The 14,180-nt window shown below is 38.9% G+C and overlaps 1 protein-coding gene across 1 annotated transcript in view; it reads right to left on the bottom strand.

Moving 5' to 3' along the window:
• Positions 1-342: 342 nt before the first annotated feature.
• LOC117551471 (voltage-dependent T-type calcium channel subunit alpha-1I-like) overlaps positions 343-14,180 on the bottom strand; it is a gene marked incomplete at both ends in the record, with an annotated part of 140,069 nt that continues 126,231 nt past the window's right edge. The window contains 4 exons of the mRNA XM_034224383.1: positions 343-542; positions 7,434-7,515; positions 11,483-11,638; positions 13,508-13,625. Coding sequence (XP_034080274.1) covers positions 343-542; positions 7,434-7,515; positions 11,483-11,638; positions 13,508-13,625 — 556 coding nt within the window. The remainder of the gene's footprint in view (positions 543-7,433; positions 7,516-11,482; positions 11,639-13,507; positions 13,626-14,180) is intronic.

Below are 14,180 nucleotides of genomic sequence, written 5' to 3'. Positions count from 1 at the left end.
ATGGTGTTGCATCACAGTTATCAAACGATATTTAGTTTGCCCAAAACTCGAGAATCCAGTGCAGAAAGTTGCCTGAAATGAAGATTGTCCTAGTTTTTTTAGTTTTTACAGTGTACTATTTGGAAAGGCTTTTTTACTTAGTTACTTCCAACCTCTGCCTACCAGGTATCCATGTTTGTTTTTAAAGTATCAATTAAAGGGTTTGCCAGCTGAAAAGTATACAGGTACTGGTAGGCTCACTTCAAGTGTTCCTTTGACTTGATGTTGGATGTAATGTCTCCAAATGTGCATATAATATATCAGTGTGTGTATGTGTGTGTGTGTGTGTGTGTGTGTGAGTACCAGAGAGAGGGAGCGTCTCTCCAGGCTGCTCTTTTCACTGCTCTTCACACTGCTCTTCAAGCTGCTCTTCACGCTGCTTTTCCTGGACTCCATGGTGAAGCTCCGCCTCTCTGAGGAGTTTGACCTCCGCGACCCCCGCGGCCCCGACAGGGCCCCGAGCTCCAGGTGCCCGTTGGGGGTCAGCGTGCAGATCCTGGGGTCTGGAGGTATAACAGAGATTACACGTTGAATACATATTTTATTGTTTTTTGTGCCATCCATCTAATGTTGCAGCTGCAGCTAACTTCTTGTGTAAATGTAAATAATTGTATCTATTTCATTTTTAGGGATTTTTAAATTGGATTAAAATCGTTTTTTATTTTATTTTTTACTTCTTACGTTAATACAATAACTTTTATTATATGTGTTTTGTTTTTTACAACCCAGACACTTTATAAAGCTTCAGACAGCTGCTCGTGACTTTAACATGTATTTTAAGGCTCCAGTCAGTGGGAAGGATAAATGAAAAAAAAACATCTGCAAAGATAGCCGTTTGGGAGACATTTAATCCTGATTAATGTCTAAAGATATTAAATGTTAGAAACGGGCGGGATGATGGTGCCAAAATCCACCCCAGCTGAGGGTTCTCCACGAAAGAAGAAGTTGAAATCACTTCGTAAGCTTATTAGGCTAAAAGAAGGCTTTAAAAAAAATGTAGAGAGGTGGAGAATGAACACTCACTGCCCACACAGAAAAAGTACAAGACAAGAAGCAAAGGTAATGAGTATGTGTGTGAAGGTGGACATTAAAACACCTCATTGTAATCCCATCCACTGTAAGGAGGAGCGGGATTTTATATCTGCCAACACTGCAGAGATCCTGTCACACTGTAGAGAAGTTTCTAGACTATTGTTAAATCCTCTGAACTCACCACCGCTAAGCTAAAGGTGGCTAATATTGGGCTATAAAGGAACTACAGCACGGTCACATGACTTCACGTCACCACCGCTAAGCTAAAGGCGGCTAATGTTGGGCTATAAAGTTACTACAGAACGGTCACATGACTTCACGTCACCACCGCTAAGCTAAAGGTGGCTAATGTTGGGCTATAAAGGAACTACAGAACGGTCACTGATGTAAACAAGACGAAAGTCTTTCTCTGGTCTGCATCCCCTTAACAATTGTATGTTTTGAGCTGTACTGTACTGTACCCAATATACAAGCTGTTAATACACTTTTCAATCAATCAATCAATCACATGACTTCACGTCACCACCGCTAAGCTAAAGGTGGCTAATGTTGGGCTATAAAGGAACTACAGCACGGTCACATGACTTCACGTCACCACCGCTAAGCTAAAGGCGGCTAATGTTGGGCTATAAAGGAACTACAGCACGGTCACATGACTTCACGTCACCACCGCTAAGCTAAAGGCAGCTAATGTTGGGCTATAAAGGAACTACAGCACGGTCACATGACTTCACGTCACCACCGCTAAGCTAAAGGTGGCTAATGTTGGGTTATAAAGGAACTACAGCACGGTCACATGACTTCACGTCACCACCGCTAAGCTAAAGGTGGCTAATGTTGGGCTCTAAAGGAACTACAGCACGGTCACATGACTTCACGTCACCACCGCTAAGCTAAAGGTGGCTAATGTTGGGTTATAAAGGAACTACAGCACGGTCACATGACTTCACGTCACCACCGCTAAGCTAAAGGTGGCTAATCTTGGGCATGAACAACTTCAAAATGAGGCAACAGGAAGTGCTAAAATGCTAACTTCTTTCATGATTATTATTAGTATAATAGTATTCCCATCCACTGTAAAGAGGAGCAGACTGCAGGGTTTTATATCTGCCAACACTGCAGAGATCCTCTCCTCTGCAGCATCTCTCACAATGTTCCTGAACATTTGTTGAGTCCTCTGTGCCGTTATCTGCTTCTATTGAGAAGTGAGCTGGGTACGATTCATTGTGAGCGCTGGATAAAGACAAATATCATTCATATTTAAAGACTATTTACAAGCCTTTGGGCACATATTCCTGTCTCACGTTAGTTTTGTTTGGGTAAACAACATGAATAAGCATTGCTAGAAACTGAAAACTGTGAGTAAATGTGAGATGCAAGCAGATTCTGTGATTTCAATTTGGTTTAAGCGGGGAAAAACACCCAGGTACAGACTTGTGGATGTGGTTTTAAAATCTTAAAATCACACATTTTGAGTAATTTTCAGCACCCCTAACACACTATACTAATACTTTTGCTTTTAAAGGCACTTAATAAGTCACTGTTGTAATTGAAATCCTCCAGGGTTCATATTCCTTATATTTGTCCATCAAAGTCAATGTTCAATTTTCATTTGTGAATTGTCTGTATTATAATGAATCATGTTGGTTATTCTGTAGAAATTACAACTTCAGGTCATATCCTCAGATATTTTTTTGGGAGGTTTCATAAATGTTTGACTTCTTTATGTTTTTTTAGGATACTTTTACTTAATTTAATCCAGGGTTTACGAACATAGGGTATACTGCACATATTAAAGAGACCCTTGAGAAAATGGGTGTAATCGGGCTATATACGCAACCCAGTCTCACGGCATTTCGTGTTCACCAACACGATTTTTAATCTATTGATTCGTGTTCACCAACACGATTTGCCCCTTTTTTTCGTGTTGCACAGCACGATTTTAAAAGCAATGTATTTCTACTGCCTGCAGCACGTCTTTTTCTCCGGTCGGGTCCAGGAAGACCGGAAGCTGTGTGTTTCATAAAAACATGTTCTTATTCAATATCAAGCCACAATTATTGCTTTTATTTGAAATCGTATAATTTCGGACTTTTGTTTCCGTCTGTGAGGAAAATAAATGGGGCTCAGAGCCTCAGAATACGGAAATCTGTATTTTTCAATATTTGTTTCCTTCTAATTCGTTATTCTTTTCAAAATAACACAATGTTATTGACTCACCAATAACACACAATTATCCTTGCTTTTATTTATTGGTTTAATTCCATAATCTCTGGCTTTTTTGGCGTCCGTCAGGAACTGAATTTCAAAATAAAAATATCCGGAAACAGACATAGGCCTATTAGGGACATTTCGAGCATCATTGCGATTGTCAACATTTCTGAGTTTAGGATGGCCGAAGACACTACACTACCCATAATCCACAGCTATCGTTTAGGACTACAGTCCCCGTAAGGTTACGCAGAGCGTCAAACAGCTGTGTGAAATGGAACGAAACCACGCCAGACTATCCAAAACTGGAATCGAACGCCCCCCCAGAACTACACATGCTGGCTATTGTGTTTCGCAAAATGTTCTATGGGACGTCTCGACTGAACGTTTTCGTTTTTCCCACAATTAGAAGTTGTCAGTATTAAACACATTGGTGTTATCAAATGTAAAACATATAATTCATAAATGGGTGAAAAGCGCTTGTGTCCATAATGCGCAGCATTAATACCCACATGACAGCTCATTGTTACTTTGTAATTCTACTCCACTACAATTCAGAGGTTAACCTGGTATTTTTACTCCACTGCATTTATTTGAGTTACTTTGCAGATTCTGATTAATGATGTGAAATATAAACAACCCTTAAATCAGACTTTAGTTACACCTGAGTAAAATTCAGGTAAGGTGATTGTCAAGTGCCAACAATCAGGAGAGATATTTGATAGTTGGTGCTTGAGAAGACTAAACATGTATCTGCAATTGACATGAATGGAAACGAGTAATAAAGTATATTCATTACTCGTTATTCTCTACTAATAGTTAATTAAAGACTGTATATTATGGCTATTTTGCACTACCCTTTCAAGATTTTCAAAGGTGTATTGACATATCATATACACAACTACGGTGTAGTTATGCAATGAATGAAACACTTGGGTCACAGGTTCCTCAACAGCGCATTACAAGACATCTATCAATATGTGTGAACCTCCACCATCAAACTGTCATATTCTGCACATTTCTTATTCTATCTACATACATACGAGTATAATCCATATGTATAATATCAGTTAAAATAAGTAGGGGTGCACCGAATGGGAAATTCTTGGCCGAAACCGATACCGAAAATAGGAAACAGTTGGCATAAAACCGAATGCCGAAAGGCCGAAAATGATTAATAGAAATATATATATATAATGTATACATGTTTTACCAATGTTGTTCAGCTACCTGATTATGGAAATAGACATGATTATGGCAAAACTTAACTTAAATAATAATCACTATTATGGGTCCATAAAACATTTATTCAGCACTTTTGAATGCATACAGTACATTTATATATTTCATGTATTATTGCTAAAAAACATGATATCGCAGTCTTAGTGTCGCCAACTCGTTTCTAATATGCAAAGACAACAAATGCGTCTATGATGTATTTTCGATCAGACGAGATCTCTCCCCCCCGTCTGTGTGCGAGGGGGCGGGGCAGTTTACACACACGCAGCTGCTACATGCAGCGGAGCACACTGCGGAGATGGCGGAGAGAACGCGCTCCGAGGTGTGGTTAAACTTTACCCGTCTCGATGTGGAGAATACTTGTTACCATAAGTGCAATAAGAGTTTAGCATGTAAGCACGAGCAATTTGTCTAAACATTTAGCAAAAGTGCACCGCAGACGGAGGAATGCACCGGGTTCGACCGTCTTTCTAGCAGCTCTGTAGCCCCATCCAGGAGTAACGTTTCCACGTCAGGTGTTATGTATGCTAGCAGCAACACACGGAGTTAACTACATGATACAAACATGGGTTAATGATTAGAGGAAACTGAGTTATTTAGTTTGTTAACATTTCAGCTATTCTGTTTACAGTCTGTCATCAGATTATTTAATACGATTTGTTAAAGGCTCAGGGCAATCTCGATGACAAAGGTCAATGTTCCCCCCCCCCCCTGTGAGCCAGCCGCGAGCATGGTCGCCGCGTCTTTATTACGTCATCACAACAACACGTTAGGTTACCAACGTAAGCCTGTTCTGACATTCGGTGATATTTTTTCGGTGCTAAAACCCTTTCGGCCGAAAGCCGAAAGGGCCTTTTTAACCATTTTCGGCCGATAATTTTCGGTGGCCGAATATTCGGTGCATCCCTAAAAATAAGTGCTTCAACATAGTTAACATTGCAGGAAAGCAATATATTAGACGTTAAGTACTTTGTCAGGCTTAATATTTATCTGTAGATAGATACCCCCAAAGTTTTTTTCTTATTTAAAAGAAGACCTTAATCTGTTATTTAATGTTTAAATAAAAGTTAATTCGTTTGTCTGTTTTGCACCTCCTCCTATTAATATCTTTGTACATTCTGCACTAAACTGTTTTATTGTAGAGATCACTTATAGTATCTTCTTGATTTTTTATATTCTATATTTATACTTTCCCCCTATGAAAGTATGTACTCTTAATATTTTTTTAATCAAATAAAACACAATCATTCAATAACGTGCTTTAACCACTAGGCGGTGCACACAAGGTACACACAGCCATAATAACTTTGTATTATTAGTGTAGGACACTTTTGTTTTCGTACAACATCTGAAGATGTGTAGTTTTATGCATGCTTTCACATAATTTTACAGCATATTGCTATACTATTTCAGACTCAGTATTTACATTCTTACATTCAAAGAAAATCAGTAATATCTTTAAAAACGACAGTCCTGTTATATCAGCTGTGCACCGTTATGGTGTAAATATAACCTATCTGTGAATTAGATCAAATGTAAAAGTCAGCCGAATTAGTGTTGATACTGCAAGGAGACGTATTGTGTGAAGAGAAATTGAAGATGTTGTTTAATTGTTGAATATATTTATGATCCACGTCAAGTATTCAGTTTCGGCGGCATTTTCTCAGTTTTTCCAAAGGTCTTCTCATCAGGGCTCTATAAATAAAGAACTACGGCAGATCTGTAATATACAATGCAGCCGAACTTTGTATTACAAAGCCGTTATGTGATGACTTTCAAAGAGAAAAGCAAGAGCGCTCGGAATTAAGTATTATTTTATTCTTTTAAAATGTTTTCCGGATTTCATATCATATAAACACCAAATCCCAGCATGCATTGCGGCTAAAACATCCAATAAGCAATCTTAAAACCATAGCTGAGGATCTTGGGTAATCGCTCGAAATGCCTACGTCTGTTTCCGGTTATTTTTATTTTGAAATTCAGTTCCTGACGGACGCCAAAAAAGCCAGAGATTATGGAATTAAACCAATTAATAAAAGCAAGGATAATTGTGTGTTATTGGTGAGTAAATAACATTGTGTTATTTTGAAAAGAATATCGAATTAGAAGGAAAAAAAGATTTAAAAAATACAGATTTCAGTATCCTGAGGCTCTGAGCCTTTTATTTTCCTCACAGACGGGAACAAAAGTCCGAAATTATACGATTTCAAATAAAAGCAATAACTGTGGCTTGATATTGAGTAAGAACATGTTTTTATGAACCACACAGCTTCAGGTCTTCCTCGACCCGACCGGAGAAAAAGACGTGCTGCAGGCAGTAGAAATACATTGCTTTTAAAATCGTGCTGTGCAACACGAAAAAAAGGGGCAAATCGTGTTGGTGAACACGAATCAATAGATTAAAAATCGTGTTGGTGAACACGAATCAATAGATTAAAAATCGTGTTGGTGAACACGAAATGCCGTGAGACTGGGTTGATATACGATACGTATATATGAGTAACTGATACTGTCTTTTATAATAATAATAATACATGTTATTTACACAGCACTTTTCCTGGTGCTCAAAGCGCTTTACAAGCAAGTAAAGAAAAATAACAACAACAGTAAAAAGTGTTAAGCTAGGTGGAATAGGGGCGAAAGGTTTGTGATACTTAGATATTAATATTATTGTAATTTGGATAGTGGGATATAGTTGCGATTTTAGAGAGATGTTGATATGTATCTAACTACAGGAAGTTGCTTTAACCCAAGCCACTGAAGTTTAAAGAGGAAACCAGAGCCTAGTCTGTTCTGATTCGTTCGCTGGACAGCTCTATTGTGATTGGCCAACCGCTCAGATATGTCCCGCCCCCTTTGGGTCTCTTTTATTGTTACTGTAAGGCAGAGAGGTAAACGTGCCATCAGCTCACCAGACAACTTTATGGATTCGTGTTTCTCACTCTCGTCAAAGGAAGAGTGGTCATCATCAGAATAAGAGCGATTGGCATCACCCTGGAGACAAAGAAGCATACAAACAGACGGGGAGTTCATCATATGAATGCAGTCATGGTATGGGAGGCTCACAATGTACCAGCTTTCACAGGTTCAGTTTGACTCAGGATCTATGTTCAACCACAAACCCCTCAAAACACTAACACACTACTCTCATGACCCAACCGTTTGGTTTAAAGCAGGGGTGTCCAAAGTATTTCACCCAGGGCCAGGCCGCTTACTAGAGGTATTTTGCCTCATAAAGTGAGTCAATCAAATGTAGGTCAATTATTCTTGATACTTGAAAATGCTTTAAGAAACACAACAGGTTACATCAGAGCTCTCCTTTAGGGTTTCATTTATTTAGTTGGCAGCTCATTCCTTAAAACAAAAGCCTCAGATTGCTTATAACAACCGGAAATATGAAGGGTCTATTTAAAGCTTGTTATGTAATTAAGTTATTGGGCTTTTTCTTCACATTTATATTTCAGAAGTACAATATAAGACAAGGACACGTTTTATTTGTGGGCCATATTTTATTATACTTTTTTAATTAGCTGACAGCCGTTTCAAAATGGGCCGCATTTAGCCCCCGGGCCGTAGTTTAGACACCCCTGGTTTAGACCAATGGGATTCCCCTTTGTTCTACGCAATGGGAACATCTGGAGTAAATTGGCTCAAAAAAAAAACAGGGGATAGCGGTAGTAGCATTAGTAGAGGAGGTGATAAAGCCAGAAGAAAATACCTTCAGTGAGATGAGAGAGAAGACAGAGGAAGACTATCAAAACCTTGTGAATTATGCCAGTGTCCCTCCTAAATCTACACTTGCGATGAATGTGGAATGGATTACTGTTATTCAAGGATTCGTCTGGACATTTGACAGCTGATGGCAGACTGACAGCATGAGTTCCTCTGAGATGGATGGCTTCAGTATTGAGTGTAATACACCATTATTGTGGTCGGACTGCCTCAGTGTAAACTAGATGTTATACCATTTGAATCGTAAGATAAGTTTGCAATTCCTTCACAGTATTTAGGCTTACAGTATAGTCAACACTTGGTAAAGGGAACAGCAGAAGAAGACAGACAGGAAGTAAACACTGAAGGGAACAGCAGAATAATACAGACAGGAAGTAAACACTAAAGGGAACAGCAGAAGAAGACAGACAGGAAGTAAACACTAAAGGGAACAGCAGACAAAGACAGGCAGACAGGAAGTAAACACTAAAGGGAACAGCAGAAGAAGACAGACAGGAAGTAAACACTGAAGGGAACAGCAGAATAATACAGACAGGAAGTAAACACTGAAGGGAACAGCGGAAGAATACAGACAGGAAGTAAACACTAAAGGGAACAGCAGAAGAAGACAGGCAGGAAGTAAACACTGAAGGGAACAGCAGAAGAATACAGACAGTAAGTAAACACTAAAGGGAACAGCAGAAGAAGACAGACAGGAAGTAAACACTAAAGGGAACAGCAGAAGAAGACAGACAGGAAGTAAACACTAAAGGGAACAGCGGAAGAAGACAGGCAGACAGGAAGTAAACACTAAAGGGAACAGCAGACGAAGACAGGCAGACAGGAAGTAAACACTAAAGGGAACAGCAGACGAAGACAGGCAGACAGGAAGTAAACACTAAAGGGAACAGCAGAAGAAGACAGACAGGAAGTAAACACTAAAGGGAACAGCAGAAGAAGACAGACAGGAAGTAAACACTAAAGGGAACAGCAGCAGAAGACAGACATGAAGTAAATATGTAAAACAGCAGAAGAAGACAGACAGCAAGTAAACACTAAAGGGAACAACATAATAAGACAGACAGGAAGTAAACACTAAAGGGAACAGCAGAAGAAGACAGACAGGAAGTAAACACTAAAGGGAACAGCAGACGAAGACAGGCAGACAGGAAGTAAACACTAAAGGGAACAGCAGACGAAGACAGGCAGACAGGAAGTAAACACTAAAGGGAACAGCAGAAGAAGACAGGCAGACAGTAAGTAAACACTAAAGGGAACAGCAGAAGAAGACAGACAGGAAGTAAACACTAAAGGGAACAGCAGCAGAAGACAGACAGGAAGTAAATATGTAAAACAGCAGAAGAAGACATACAGCAAGTAAACACTAAAGGGAACAGCAGAAGAAGACAGACAGGAAGTAAACACTAAAGGGAACAGCAGACAAAGACAGGCAGACAGGAAGTAAACACTAAAGGGAACAGCAGAAGAAGACAGGCAGACAGGAAGTAAACACTAAAGGGAACAGCAGAAGAAGACAGGCAGACAGTAAGTAAACACTAAAGGGAACAGCAGAAGAAGACAGACAGGAAGTAAACACTAAAGGGAACAGCAGCAGAAGACAGACAGGAAGTAAATATGTAAAACAGCAGAAGAAGACAGACAGCAAGTAAACACTAAAGGGAACAGCAGAAGAAGACAGACATGAAGTAAACACTAAAGGGAACAGCAGACAAAGACAGGCAGACAGGAAGTAAACACTAAAGGGAACAGCAGACGAAGACAGGCAGACAGGAAGTAAACACTAAAGGGAACAGCAGCAGAAGACAGACAGGAAGTAAACACTAAAGGGAACAACAGCAGAAGACACACAGGAAGTAAACACTAAAGGGAACAGCAGCAGAATACAGACAGGAAGTAAACACTAAAGGGAACAGCAGCAGAAGACAGACAGGAAGTAAATATGTAAAACAGCAGAAGAAGACAGACAGCAAGTAAACACTAAAGGGAACAGCAGAAGAAGACAGACAGGAAGTAAACACTAAAGGGAACAGCAGACAAAGACAGGCAGACAGGAAGTAAACACTAAAGGGAACAGCAGACGAAGACAGGCAGACAGGAAGTAAACACTAAAGGGAACAGCAGCAGAAGACAGACAGGAAGTAAACACTAAAGGGAACAACAGCAGAAGACACACAGGAAGTAAACACTAAAGGGAACAGCAGCAGAATACAGACAGGAAGTAAACACTAAAGGGAACAGCAGCAGAAGACAGGCAGACAGGAAGTAAACACTAAAGGGAACACAGTATGGGCTCTGGCAGTGTTTAAAGACTGGTTAATGTAAAATAAAAGGTGAACAGACTTGGACAGTTACAGAAAACCTCGATCAGTGCTGCCATCATTGGACAGTTTTGGACAATTTCTTCTTAGCGGCAGCAAATCAATATTTCTAAGGTCAAGAAAATCCTTAAAAATCCATATTAAGAGTGAAGTCGTTGGTTCATTGAGTGTGTTGCCATGTGAGAGGCAGACAAATGAACATTGAGGTGGTCATTATCCGGTTTATTACATAGCCAGTTGCTAATAACCTTTTTCATTAATGACTGCACATTGCTCCTCTACATGAAAACTATTTCAAAATAATTGTACAAGAGCGTGGATTGGTTTAGTATTTTATCGTGTATTTGAACTGTATAGAATAGAAGCTGTAACTCATGTCAATCTGCTCAGTTTCTATGAATACAAAGACCAGGCTTATTTTAGCTGTGAATGTCCTGGGCAAAGGTCAAAGTGAGAAACACAGACAGATGGACGGATGCCTACTATCTATAGAATAATTCTCCATGCACAGAATGCACTGTTGGTGTACCAATTGATATCTAACCAATCGAAATGCAGCACTTGTTCGGAGGAAGTTGTTGAATATCTAAGATGTAAGAGCTGCTTTATAAGTTTACAGCCCATGCATTGGAAAATAAATACATTTCACCAATATTCGGAAATTTGGAACGGTTTGGAGTGAATGAGGGCTTGTTAATTTGGTGCTATTCCTTGGTTGCATTAAATGTCAGTGATCATTTAATATATGTCACCTCTACTGAAGCAGGTTGAACCAAATTAACATTTTCAAAAGGTTAGTAATCAACAAACCTGGCCTGGGCACCTCCATCGAGTACGACTTTATTCAAAAGCAGACCTCAAGTTTACAGCCTGCATTTTGAGCGGAATAATTGGGCAGTGAGCTCCCTTACCTCCGCCTGAAAGCCTTCGACCAAGATGGCTACCAGCAAGTTGAAGAGGACGTAGTTTCCAAAAGTCATGAGCGCCACGAAGTAAAGAGCGGCGAGAGGAGAAGTGGCCGCCATCCCGTTGTACAAAACCGCGTTCCAGTCCTCCTGGGTCAGAATCTGAGAGAGTAACGTACACACACATATAAGGCGTTAATAGTACAAAAGAACAGGAGTCCAACAATTTGATTAGATGTTCTTACATTTGCAAAATACTAATGTTTACCAAAGAGTTCTTCAAATCTGTCATCTTAGATTCTTCTATTAGCTTTAAATGATATTGAAAATAAAGAGGTATAAAGACACACTTCTCACAAGGTACACTGCTAAACCATAACTGTTTATATTCTTGTTTTGTATTCAATTTATGAATTTGTGTTTGTATGAATTTGTGTTTGTATGAATTTGTGTATGTATATATATATAAATATATGGAGACCATTCTCCTAACTTGCCTGTATAAATTATATGAATGATTATATAAATTATTCAAGATTATAAGTATACATTTATATTGTATGTTAACATATATTAAGATGTAAAAAAAAAATAAAAAAGGGAGAAGGGGTCGGATTAAATAAGTGTGAACTTCTTCCGACCCCTTTTCGGACGTGTAATTAGCTAAAGCTTTGTTGTTTATTGATATCAGACAATGATACTACAGATTATTCAATTAGTAATTACATATTTCGTTTTGTTATTGCATTCATTTTGATAGTACTGTATCATGTCTGTATCATCCTTTGTTTCATTTGTATTTTCTTTGGTTTTACACGCTCGAAAAAAATAAAATGTGAATCACATGAGACTTATATACGAATATGCAAAATGTACATAATTGGAGTCAAAGTGTGTGTAAAGTTTAGTTCAAAAATGTATTGAATGAAATGTGTCCAAGTACGGAAAATAATTAGGGCCACGACTGAATTTAATGTTTACGATCTTTCCAAATGTTTTTTGCATAGAGTTTTTCTCAGAATTCAGATTTGTATTTAATTCAAAAATAAATAAATCACGTTTGGTTATATCTAAAAATATAATGCTCTAAGCCTCTTCCAACGCAAGTCATCTGCATACAGAGAGACATTGTTGCACACATACAGGGCGCTTACACACAAGTATACCACTTAAACACTTTGAGTCGATACAACATACTGACGTTTCCCAAGGAGTTGGGCAAAGATTATTTTAGATTCTTCTATAGGTTTTTGAAAATATATATCAAATGTGAATTACAAATTGGTATCAGAACCAATATAGAAACATTGTATTTGAAAGTTACAATTTTTGTAAAGATTTGTGCAAAAATGTATTGAATGTTAAGAACTATGTGCAAGTACGGAAGAGGATTAGGACCAAAAAGTGATTATTTGAGAATTTGTACTTTTTTCTCAGAACCCTAATTTTGATCTCAAAACTCCCCAAATAAAATGCACTTTTGGTCAGAGATACAATATTTAAATATGGCCCTAATTCTCTCAAGGCATCTGCATACAGACATAAGGGTGGTTTTGGCGCAGTGGTTAGAGCGTTGGTCATCAGATCAAGGGGCGTTGGTGAACTCCAGTTCGAATACCGCCTCGGCCGCCACTGACACTTTACCTGCATTTGCTCCTGTGGGTAATGTCCGCAGTAATGACTCGTACATGTGTAATGTCTACTTGTAAAGCGCTTTGAGCACCTGTAAAAGCGCTCTAATAAAAAATGTAATGCATTATTATTATTATTATAAATGGTTGCAAGTGGAGAAACTATGCAGAGATGTTTATCTTGAACGATATTGACCAGAACAGGACATTTTCTCTGATGGTGATTTTCCAATACACATTATTATTTGACTTACCAAGATGATGAATTGTCTAAAAACAAGACCCGATATCTCACTGAAGTTATTATGTCTTATAGCAGGTGTAAAGACATATTCTGACTAGATATTAGACACATGTACTGGGCAAGATTTCTGTTTTTGTAGTGTGACGTGTTGCTCACCTGGAACACGGTGACGATGGCCCAGAGCAGAGAGTCAAAGTTCTTCCGGTCCGGCACGGTGTCGCCGGTCTCTGTCTTCAGACTGAACTTACAGCCGAAGATGTGCATCCCCAGGATACTGAAACACAACAGAAGAAAACCTTTCATAGTCAAAATCAGGCAGTCGATGAAAGTGTTGAGAAAATACTGAATGTACTCTTTGAATGTATATAACCGGATGTTAAATAGATGAAGCTCATGAGACACTGTGTTGAACATACGATAGCTATGTTCAACGATTAAACATGATGACACCGCTCCTAGGGAGATAGGCATATGACTGTCATGTGTATTGCTTACGCAGGCCTGAGCTAATCTGAGCTAAACATTGCTGCTTTCTATTCCTCCATCTTGTGACTGTGTAACTCCCTCTCCTGGATATCAGCATGTGAAGGACACTGTTCAGGAACTAGTTGATGCTCTGTATGTGATGACTGCTTCCATTCTGGAGAGGATCACAGACACATGGATCCTGAGATTGAAGCTCAAGCCGGGGACCAGCGATATTTTTGAGTATTCAGAAAAAGTGAGCATTTTGAGAAAGTCAGCATTTCGAGATTTTGAGTAAAAAGTCAGAATTTGAGATTTTGAGAAAAAAGTCAGAATTTTGAGATTTTGAGAAAAAAAAGTCAGA

The sequence above is a fragment of the Gymnodraco acuticeps genome, unplaced genomic scaffold (genome assembly GCF_902827175.1).
Source record: "Gymnodraco acuticeps unplaced genomic scaffold, fGymAcu1.1, whole genome shotgun sequence".
In the NCBI taxonomy this organism is placed as follows: domain Eukaryota; kingdom Metazoa; phylum Chordata; class Actinopteri; order Perciformes; family Bathydraconidae; genus Gymnodraco; species Gymnodraco acuticeps.
This window is presented reverse-complemented; position numbering and strand designations above follow the sequence as displayed.